This window comes from Brachypodium distachyon, chromosome 1, assembly GCF_000005505.3.
Source record: "Brachypodium distachyon strain Bd21 chromosome 1, Brachypodium_distachyon_v3.0, whole genome shotgun sequence".
NCBI classification, from domain to species: Eukaryota; Viridiplantae; Streptophyta; class Magnoliopsida; order Poales; family Poaceae; genus Brachypodium; species Brachypodium distachyon.
Genome location: NC_016131.3, coordinates 40,714,854 through 40,726,752, shown reverse-complemented (window position 1 = coordinate 40,726,752; position 11,899 = coordinate 40,714,854). Strand labels below are relative to the sequence as shown.

Here is an 11,899-nt window from a genome sequence, read left to right as displayed (position 1 = left end):
AAGGAAATGATGGACTAGAAATGCTAAGCTGTGGGTGATGAAATCGTAATGCACCACTCACTCTCCATGCATAGGGTGAGGGATTACCTCCTCACTGGGAAAACGCACATGCCCAGGCCGCGGGGACCGCAACCCTTTTTCTTGCATGCCGGCAACCCTCTCACGATCCACGGAGGATAGCGGCCAAGCTTCCACGCTCTTCTTGCTCTTCCCCATTTTACTGTGTCGAAAGATGTTCTTGTCAGGGAACACAAAGGTTTTTGGCTATGGAAGCTAGAACCTAGGGCATCTGAGCTCTGGTTGCGGGAAGGAAGAAGGGTTAAACTAATTTACCCAACCTCCATTTTTATTCTCACTTTGGCAAAAAATCCAGGACGCACGATGTCGTTCATGACCACATGTTCCACATCACCCGGAATATGAAACGGCAAGGATGAAAATAACTGCTTACTTCGTGGGCGCGAGAACCAATGAGATCATCATTGTGTCTCGTTTACTGCGCGAAGTGTGATCATTTCTCCACTGACGCACGCCTACAGTGTGCGTAGCTGTCAGGCTAGGCTGTGCACCCAGTCACATCGGCTGACCAAACGGCTCTTCACCTCCAACAGAACTTCATATAGTCGGCTATTGTTTGCTCTTTACTTACAACAGTAAAGCAGGGTAATGACCCTGACACAAAACAGTCGAGATCATATAGTCGACTCAATTGAGTTGCACCAGCTGCGTCACCTCGGTTGTTTATGCTCATTCGCATAACAGTAAGTCTCTCGGATTTTGTCCAAAGAGCCTGGAGCCGCACCAGCTGCGTTGCTCTAGTAAATCCATGCTCATTGCATGAAGATAAGTCTCATGGATCGTTCCATCGAGTCTGAAATCGTAGCAACTGCGTTATTTCAGCAAACCATGCTCATTGCATGAAGATAAGACCCGAAAGTTCTCTATCAGGCCTGGAATCGTACCAGCTACGCTATTTCAATCGAATCCATACTCATTGTATGAAGGTAAGCCCTAAAATAAATTTAGGCCTGGATATGCATCGACTGCATCCCTCCAGAAATAATTTTCATTTAAGGGTCGCTCCCTACAGCCATGTTCATTACACGAAGATAAGACCCGTAGGCTTCCTATAGGGCCTAGAAACGTACCAGCTACGTATTTCCAGTGTACACAATCTTGACGAACGAGTCGAGTACTTCAAAAACTGGAATTCGACTCTATAAGACCCCAGCAAGCTAAGTTGAAAGTCGCCAGTTGCCAGGTTCGAGCCCAGGGACTTGAATTCTGATGAAAGCTAGTGTTGTATTTGCTCGTCTCGAGTATCTGGGCACATTAAGCATATCCCTATGATCCCTACTCATTGCATTTATCCGCTATCAAAATCATATTGTAGAACTGTTATTTAACAGTCAAACACTAAAGCATCTTCTCAGGCATTCACTGAGTCGAAATACTGCTCATTCGAAGTACGAATCGATGAAACTCCAAGTCTGCAACACCATGCAACTGGCTCAAACAGCAAAATGAGTTCATTCTTTACGGGAAAAGTCCCTAGTCAAGTCTTCGACTCAACTAAGCACTTGGGGGCTACTGACGTGGTTATGACTAACCACATACTCGACTCGAGTATACCCGGTATAGCCCAGCTGGGGGCTCACAAGGACTACGACCCCAAGAGTCTACATGCCAAATCTTGCGGCTCAAGATAAGGAAGATTAATTAGAGTATATTACTCATTGTAACCAACTTGGACTCTATCTTAGACCTGGGTCCTGCATATATAAAGGACCAGGAGGGGGAGCCAAGAGGACACTCCCAACTTAGATAGAAGTCGCCTAGAAGCACTCATCGACTCTGTGCATCTAGACTCTGCGGCACCTGATTGTAATCGACTCAGCAATACAGATCCGACAAGCAGGACGTAGGTCACACACTCGAAATCTTTCCTAGATACAAGTTCATCAATATGGACATTGTCGAAATCACATCTTCGTCAGGGCGACTCATTTGGGCCTGCGCGGTCCGGTTGGACCGAAACGGACAAAACATGTCCCCCAACGGGGCGACCCATTTGTGCGTCTGTGCGGTTTCTGGTCCGGTTGGACCCATATCCGTCCCAAATTTGGGCCAGGTTTGCGTCGATCCGGACCGCGCGCGGAGTGCCTTCGCGTCCTAGGGACCCCCCCGTCAGCCACCCAACACAAGGTCGTCGCCTCCCCAATGTCCATCTCCACACCGCGACTCCTGCCCTCATCCCCCTGCCGCCGTCGCCTTCGCCTGTCTCGCCAGTCTCCCCCGCCGGCACAACTGAGTTCTCCCGGCGGCCTTCTGCTCGCCGCCGCTGCCGTGCCCGAGTTGAACTTGGCGACGCCCGCCAAGGTCGACAGCGACGGTGAGTTCTTATTCAACTACTTCCTCGACACCTCGTCCGATGAGCACTCCGACAACGAGACCTAATTGTTTGGACTATATTTGTTTACTTGCATTATTTGTGTTGAATGATTTGTAATAATTCTAAACATATGGTTTGTATCTTGGATGATTTGCAATAATTCAGAACGTTTGTTTTAACGCCGAACATATGCTTTGTATCATCTGGTGTTGTAAGTTTGTTCTACTTTTTGGTGTATCGGCCACAAATGGATGGCACTGCTGGACGCGCGGCCCGACCCAAACGGGCGAAGGCCGGACTGGGCCCTTTTTCTGTCCGTCCCGCGACCCATACAGACCAAAACGGACGCAAAAAGTGGTCCGTTTGGATCGGCCGGCTGGAGTTGCCCTAAGCTACAAAAATATTGAGTTGTTGGCTTCTGAATTTATTTGCATGCAGCACTATACCATATCCCATTTATGCCCTTAATGTTAGGTGCTTTATTATGCGCCGTCCTTTTTTTGGACGTTTTTATGGTACCCATACGCGGCCACACACCGCACATGCAAGACCCACATCCTTCCACCACCTGCCAATCCATTTTTACAGCCGCAAGAGGAACGAAAGGAAACAATACAGTGCTCCTCCTGGAGACGTGGAGTAATCTTGTCCACTTGTAATCGGACATTTCACGTGTACATATACACTGATACACATACGATCTGCAGCAAATATTCTTTTTCTCGTTTAGAATCCTATCTATGCCAGGTATATCTTCGGCAGTATTCGCTTTGGATCATATCCCTATCTCGTCGACAGTCATCGGCCATACTGCTTTAGCTTCGCTCTAATTAGCAGTGAATATTCTCTCCCTCGGTAAGGCACCATCAGATCGAATATCGGCTAGGACACAGATCACTTATGTCGGCGAGTAGAAAATGCATCTTATTGCATCTTGATTGCAATAGTACAAATAATAGGCAAGACGAAGCGGAATCATGTCCGGTGCAATATCAGATATATTTTTTTAGGAAAAAATTGGAGTCTCCTGATCTGTACATTGATGATGCACACTTCCTGATTTGTCACTTATCGAATAGTCTCGAAGAGTACCCAATTTACAAGGTTACAAAATACCAACATGTATATATCCCATAGCCTGCGAAAGAACTGAGCCGGAAAAATAATCATGTATTGTAAATCTCGTTACTAGCATTTCACTTATTTATATTGACTACATATCCCATACAACCATCTTCAAACGGTTGTGTCAGAAGTATATGGAATCTCGACGCATGTGCAGGGGGACTGAGTATGGATTCAGTGCACGTCATATGGATAACTAAATCAAGTAACTAAATGCGGTAATTTGTCACAAGTTTGATTTAGTAGAAATTCCACTAGTGGAGTAAATTGGGTCACAAAAGTGAAAGTAAGGGCTATGGAATTCGTCACTCTTGAGAAATATTTTGATATGCAAAATTTAGGAGTATCTTTACATCGTGAATATCCGCAACAAAAGATGTTCTAAACATTACATTTTGTAGAAATCGTTAATATTTGAGTATAATAATATTGACTTTTTTAATTTATAAAGTTTGATATATGAAATATATAGTTTCTGATATGTCCACTGTTTGTGAAATATTCAAAATCCCATATACTTTAGAATTGAAAATTAAAGGAAAACAATCTGAGAGCACAATTCTAATTAATTAGATGTCTTAGGCCTCCACAATGTCGGCCAAATGCCCGTGCCAGTTTCACTTTTCATCATTTGGCACTGATGCTGATAAGGGATGGCCCGATCTTCTCAGAGAGTAACGTGGATAACTTGTATGATTCTACAAATCTTCCGGCTGTTCATCCGTCGCCGCACGATGAACTTGCAACCCAATGGAAATTCGCAACACCACACACTTGCGCAGTAGTCCGCCGACCACAAGCGGTTTCGCAATTTCAATTCTCAGCGGAACGACAAATTACGCTCGAAATTTCAGTAGATAACAAACACCCTATCGAAACGAATATGGTGTATAGGATTTCAGATGAATGCTTCTCGCAATCAACAAGACTCTCGAAAATACCTAAACCGTGGTCTAACTCTAACACTAAGCGTACCCCTTGTATATATAGGCTAGGGGCAGCCTAAACACACAAACGGACTCAGACTCAGACTCAAACTAGGTTCGACTCAAACTCATACAAGCAATCCGAATAGGACTTGGCTTAAATAAGGACTCGCAAGTCCGGGCGCCCCTTAGATGTGTCGGGCTCGTCGTAGGCTGTCCTGACGTGCCTCATACTCGTACTCAACTTGTGGTGGGCCGATCATTCTTGTCGTTGGCTGCCCATTGAACACAAGTTGCTCTTCTAGTGTTTTGTATCCTCCATCTTCATTTGTGGTGTGCCTATCTCCCTCTCCTCCCTCGCACATATCTTGATGTTGGATAACACCACATGATGATCCAGGCACGCGGCCTCCTCTCCTCCACGCTCCACGGTTGCCTCAGCCTCAAACCTGATTACACAAAGATACAAAGACATAGGAAGTATAAAATTCTCATCAATATAAACATTAGGTGCAGTGAGTTCACCTGTTGTTCTAATAACTTGGCACGTGCTCGTGTAATTGGTCCAATGCGTAGATCATTGGGTTTATCTTGAACAACAAGATCATCATTAGGCAAAGATGACAAAGGACTAGGGATGCCCTCATCATGCTCCCCGTTTTCAAAAGGCGTCGAGGTCGACGCCGCAAGGTTTTCTGCATCATATGGCGTCAAATCAGCAACGTTGAACGAATTACTCACGCCAAACTTATCAGTTGGAAGATATATCTTGTAAGCATGATCATTGATCTTGGCAAGCACCTTGTATGGTCCATCTCCGCGTGGCAGCAATTTTGACTTATGTTGTTCAGGAAATCTATCCTTGCGAAAATGAAACCATACCGGATCGCCGGGTTGAAAGAGCACTTCTTTTCGCTTTGTATTGACACGTGCAGCATTGTACTTGCCCTTATTCTCTATTGCTTCTTTAGTCTTCCCATGTATCTTCCGAACAAAATCAGCACGCTTGGACGCCTCCATATTCACACACTCTTGACTTGGAAGTGGCACCAAATCAAGTGGCGTAATGGGTTTGAAAGCATATACCACCTCAAACGGACAAAGCTGCGTTGTCGAATGTACCGCCCTGTTATATGCAAATTCCACATGCGGCAAACACTCCTCCCATGCACGCGGGTTCTTCTTGATCATTGATCGCAGCAATGTTGAAAGCGTGCGATTCACCACCTCCGTTTGGCCATCGGTTTGGGGATGACAAGTAGTGCTGAACAGCAGCCTCATTCCAAGATTTCCCCAAAGCATCTTCCAAAAGTAGCTCATGAACTCCACGTCACGATCAGAAACAATCGTCCTTGGTATGCCATGTAATCTCACGATTTTCCTGAAAAACAGATTAGCAATATGCGACGCATCGTCGCTCTTGTGGCAGAAAATAAAATGCGCCATCTTAGAAAAACGATCCACTACCACAAATATAGAATCAAGTCCTCTCCTAGTCCTAGGCAATCCCAACACAAAAACCATGCTAATATCTTCCCATGGAACACTAGGGGTAGTAAGAGGAGTATACAAACCGTGAGGCTTCAGCTTGGACTTGGTCTTATGACAAGTAATACACCTTTTGACAAACCTGTCCACATCACGCCTCATCTTTGGCCAATAAAAATTCTCATTAAGCATAACCAAAGTCTTTTCACGTCCAAAGTGACCCATCAAGCTGCCGGCATGCGATTCCTACAGCAACAACAAAGCATGGACGACTCGGGTACATAAAGTTTGTTAGCTCGAAACAAAAACCCATCATGTATGTGAAACTTATCCCATCATTTCCCGTCTTTACAAAGATTATAAGGTACAGCAAAGTCATGATCAGAAGTATATAAATCACGTAAACTCTCTAATCCAAGAACTTTAACATCCAATTGATTCTAAAGCACAACTTTCCTAGAAAGAGCATCAGCAACCACGTTTTCTTTACCCTTTTTATGCTTAATAATGTAAGGAAAATATTTAATAAATTTCACCCACTTAGCATGTCGTTGGTTCAACTTAGATTGGCCCTCCAAATACTTTAAAGCCTCATGATCAGAATGTATAATGAACTCTTTAGGCCATAAATAATATTGCCAAATCTCAAAAACACGAACAAGAGCATATAACAAGGGAAGAACCTGGCTCTGATGCAAAGATGATAAGGGATGGCCCGATTTTCTCAGAGAGCAACGTGGATAACTTGTATGATTCTACAAATCTTCCGGCAGTTCACCCGTCGCCGCACGACGAACTTGCGACCTAATGGAAATTCACAACACCACACACTTGCGCAGTAGTCGGCCGACCACAAGCGATTTCGCAATCTTCCAATTCCAAGCGGAACGACAGATAACGCTCGAAATTTCAGTAGATAACAAACACCCTACCGAAACGAATATGGTGTATAGGATTTCAGATGAATGCTTCTCGCAATCAACAAGACTCTCGAAAATAGTTAAAACGTGGTCTAACCCTAACACTAGGCGTACCCCTTGTATATATAGGCTAGGGGCAGCCCAAACACACAAACGGACTCAGACTCAGACTCAAACTAGGTTCGACTCAAACTCACGCAAGCAATCTGAATAGGACTTGGCTTAAACAAGGACTCGCAGGTCCGGGCGCCACTTAGACGTGTCGGGCTCGTTGTAGGCTGTCCTGGTGCGCCTCATACTCGTACTCAACTTGTGGTGGGTGGATCATTCTTGCCGTTGGCTGCCCCTTGAACACAAGTTGCTTTTCTAGCGTTTTGTATCCTCCATCTTATTTGTGGTGCGCCTGCCTCCCTCTCCTCCCTCACATATATCTTGATGTTGGATAACAGCACATGATGATCCTGGCACGCGGCCTCCTCTCCTCCACGCTCCAAGGTTGTCTCAGACTCAAACCTGATTACACAAAGTTACAAAGACTTAGGAAGTATAAAATTCTCATCAATATAAACATTAGGTGCAGTTAGGAGTGAGTTCACCTGTTGTTCTAATAACTTGCCACGTGCTCGTGTAATTGGTCCAATGCGTAAATCATTGATTTTGTCTTGAACAGCAAGATCATCATTAGGCAAAGATGACAAAGCACTAGGGATGCCCTCCATTGCCCAGCCGTGCCAGATGAAAAATTCATTGAAACCGGAGCAGCTAGGTGCTCTAATGCACAAATGTTCCAATGAATGCAATAATCATATTTGTTCTAAACTGTAGCGATTCATCTCACGAAGTATGTGCTAAAGGTTCGGTATGGGTCCCGTTTATTTTTTTGGACAAAGTACAACGCTACAAAATCGGTGCGTTAAGAAAATTTCTAAGCATCAATACGAGGTGGTATCGCACCGCGGTGGCCTGGTGTTATTCCCTTAGTTTATGACATGTGAATTTTGAACTGCAGGATAGGGAACATGGCATTAATTGAGATATGAATTTACGGTACACAGCTGTCAGGTGGTATTTCTGAAAACAGGTAATCAAAATAAGTGTCGCAATTTTGAACTAGATTTAGTTCAAAACTGATACATTTATTTTGGATTGGAGGGAGTATATTATAACGAATACAACTAGTCCAGCGCATGTACCGCTCTCAAATTTTGGGTGCGCCCATCCTCCGGTTCACCGCTGATTTTCTCATATATACATGTACCGCCTTTAAAAGAGGGTCCTTCATGCAAGAAAAGCCTCAGCATCTGCATGAGCAAGCGTATCTTGTCAGTGTGACAAAGTGAGAGACAGTGTGAGAGTGTGTTGCAAACATCAAAATGAAGGTAGAGCAAGATCTTCACATGGCCAGGGGCGACGGAGAGAACAGCTACGCCACGAATTCCAGGCTCCAAGTAACTTGTGCTCAATTAATTTACGCATGTCTCTACATATATTTTGATTGATCCTACGAACCAAGTGTTGTTGCTCTGCAGGAGAAGGCCATGCTGGAGACGAGGCCAGTGCTCCAGAGCGCCGTGGTTCAGCTCTACGCTTCACTACCACCTGGAAGCACCATGGTCGTCGCCGACCTCGGCTGCTCGTCGGGGCCCAACACGCTGCTGCTCGTCTCGGAGGTGATCGGCACCATCTCCGATTACAGCCGGGAAACAGGGCGTGATGCCGTGGAGGCGCAGTTCTTCCTCAACGACCTTCCGGGCAATGACTTCAACCTCGTCTTCCGGTCGCTGGATCAGCTGACCACGAAGCTCACGGCGGCCGGCGAGAATAATGCTGAGAAGGCGACGGTGGCGGCAGTGCCGATGTACTACGTGGCCGGGATGCCCGGGTCTTTCTACACCAGGCTGTTCCCTTGCCGGAGCGTTCACCTCTTCCACTCGTCCTACTCCCTCATGTGGCGCTCCAAGGTGATAAATCATGATTTTTGTTTGTGATTACTTATATAATATATAATCAGAACATCGTGGCTGAACTAGGAACTTAATTACCCTAAATATAACAGATTCTAGTTTTGTTTTAGAGCTTTTTTACAGTACCTCGGTACTTAAAAACTTACCTTGGAGTACTAAACATATCTAACCCTTCATTAGCGAAGGGTAACTTAAGTCATTTGTGAAAATAATATGGTCTTTTCCGTCCTATCGTCTCGATCCATTCGTACGTCCAGTCCGATCGTGCCGCAGCACCGATCAACAGTCGTCATCTCGTCTGCTCGTGCGCCGGCCGGATCAACACTTCTCTGTGCACTCGAAATCGCCCTGCCCTCTTTCCAATCAAGGCAGCACCGCCTCAGAGCCGCCTCCGTGCAAACGAGGCGCAGCACCGCCTCTGGCCACAGTCCAATCGACGCAGCACGCCTCCAGCCGTCGCCGTGCAATCGGCGCAGCGCCGCCCCCAGCCGCCAAGTCCAATTGAATTGAGTGGGGGCTCGAGATCGCAATTAAGAGACTATCGTCTTGCTCGGTGCAGGGGTCGATGAAGTTCAAGACCAAGATCCAGCTGATCGCCAAGCCACCTATGCTGCCGTTCACCGCTCCTAGGACCAATCTCACGATGCCCACCGGCCGCTCGTCCCCAAAGCCGTCCCGTGATTAAGTTTTGCTTATCACAAACCAAATTTCACACGGAAATTACGATTTTGGCCTTCTACTTGAGGTACTCCGGTGTTTTCGTGTTAGTACTCCGTGGGATTAAGGATGGAGTACCATATAATACTGACCACTAGATCAGGACAAATAAACGGCTCATATTAAATCTGGGGTACCGTAAAAGAGCTCTTGTTTTAAGTCAACTTTTTTGAAGTTTGACCAAGTTATAAGAAAATGTACCATTAGTCACATAAGTATACATTGTAAACATTCAACTTTTGAATTATAAATTTTTAGAACATTGTTCAATAAATTTTGTCAGGTTTTAAGAAATTTAACTTGGAACAAAGCTAGAACAGTTCATAAACGAAAACAGTGTATACAATTTTTTTTGAAGCAACAGTGTATACAATTGGGTAGAACAGTCACCAAATGTGGCATTTAAAAAAACTCAGAGGGTTGAGATGAACTCACAGGGTGAAGATGTCATCATTAGCAATTGTTTAGCAAATGAAATCATCAAGGTTTTAAGGAAAGAATGGAATCATCGTTACGTTTATTTTAGAATGTAAATCATCGTTACGTAGTAAGGGATGAAGTGCATTAGCAGCAGCTGGTAGACCATCATCCCTGCGTCCAAACGTTGTTTTGTCCTTTCCGAGATTGGGCCTTGTACTGTTGTTAGGTGAGGAGCCCATCTCATGGCTCAATCAATCTTTCAGAAGCATGTGAATGTGATGTCGCTGTCAAACGAAAAAAGTTTTGAAGGTGATGCAGCACGCTGAGAGGACAAATTAGAAGAAGTTGAATATATATGATTTTTTTACACTTCAGTAATATAAGTCTATGTGAATCGATCGATGATGCATATGTTGGGGAAACGTCCCCCTTTTCAAAAAGAAAAAATTTAGATTAATTTTTTGCTATGAGTATCTATATGTGATGTCGCTGTCAAGGATGTCTTGTTAATAATTTTATTTAGTAAATTCGGAGTATATATGCATACTGATGTGTGTATTGATTTTGTCAAATAATAATCATATCGATATGTGTATTATTGTCCCCTTGATGAATTGCTTTCTGAATTGAAGGTCCCTGATGAGCTTTCAAGGGGTACTTGCCTGAATGAAGAGAGCATCTACATTGGGAAGAATACCTCATCAGATGTGATAAAACTATACCAAGAAGGGTACCAGAAGGACTTGACTTTGTTCCTCACACTGCGCTTCAAAGAACTTGTGTGTGGTGGCTATATGGTGCTAACGTTTCTAGGCCGAAAGAGCGGCGACATGCTGCTACATGGTGAGGTTAGCAGCATGTGGGACTTGCTTGCCCAAGCTCTCCTATCTCTCGTATGGAAGGTATGCACATATGTCATCGAGGATTTGTTGCTGATATATATGAACATTATTTAGATCATGCAAGAACGGACAAACAACCGCATGTGCAGTTCACTGGTTTTTGAGAGAATTCTAATTCAAAAGAAGTACAACCCCCAAAATTCCCAAGAAATCCACATGTGCCAAACAAATAATAAGTGTTTTTTCGTAATATATGCATGGCAGGGCCGCGTGGAGAAGGAGAAGCTGGTGTCTTTCAACCTTCCGTTCTACGCGCCATCCATGGACGAAGTGAAGGACGTGATCGAGGGGAGTGGGCTCTTCGGTATCACACACATCGGACTCTTCGAATCAAGCTGGGATCCCCAAGACGACGACGCGGACGATGCAGAGGTGTTGGATTGCGCCCGCAGCGGGGCGAACGTGGCCAAGTGCATAAGGGCTGTGGTGGAGCCGTTGATCAAAGAGCACTTCGGCTTCGACGAGGCCATTCTGGACGAGCTGTTCGTGGTCTATGCCAGCATGGTTGCCAAACATCTCCAGAAATCCAAGGCCAAGTATCCAATCATCGTAGTCTACTTGAAGGCCAAGAACTGATCGACAGACAACTGCATGCCTGCATGCAGGGATCAGTCATCAGTTAGAGCCAACTGATCGAGTGTGAATAAACATGGAGAGTTTGTTGTGTTAGCATTTTACGTTTGTCATCAGTTAGGCCAAGAACTGCTCCATTTTTGTGTGTGTTAGCATTTTACGTTTGTCGTCCATGAATTTGATGTCAACCAGTACGCTGGAAACTCTGTTGTTTACTATATTCATTTTTTCATCAATATAAGCAAATCTGGTTACACCACTACAACATTCTTTACCCCATATAACTGATTGGCCTAGAAGACACGGCGTTGGCTAAATACATCAGTGACCCGACTTATAAGAACACGTCAGTAAATGAATGTCCACATTTTTTTTAGGGCAAAAACTTGTTTTATTTAAAGGATAACCTCGACAGGTATAGCAAACCGGTCAGGTGGCCGGCCAAACCACACATGACGCCCAGACTCAAGGA

At 44.8% G+C, this 11,899-nt stretch overlaps 1 protein-coding gene across 1 annotated transcript; it reads left to right on the top strand.

Moving 5' to 3' along the window:
* Nucleotides 1–8,016: 8,016 nt before the first annotated feature.
* On the top strand, nucleotides 8,017–11,689 carry LOC100820884 (anthranilate O-methyltransferase 2). Its single transcript, XM_003563881.3, has 4 exons — nucleotides 8,017–8,299; nucleotides 8,381–8,812; nucleotides 10,585–10,854; nucleotides 11,059–11,689. The coding sequence occupies exons 1-4, from the start codon at nucleotides 8,225–8,227 to the stop codon at nucleotides 11,428–11,430; spliced, it is 1,149 nt and encodes a 382-aa protein (XP_003563929.1). The 5' UTR covers nucleotides 8,017–8,224; the 3' UTR covers nucleotides 11,431–11,689.
* Nucleotides 11,690–11,899: the final 210 nt, after the last annotated feature.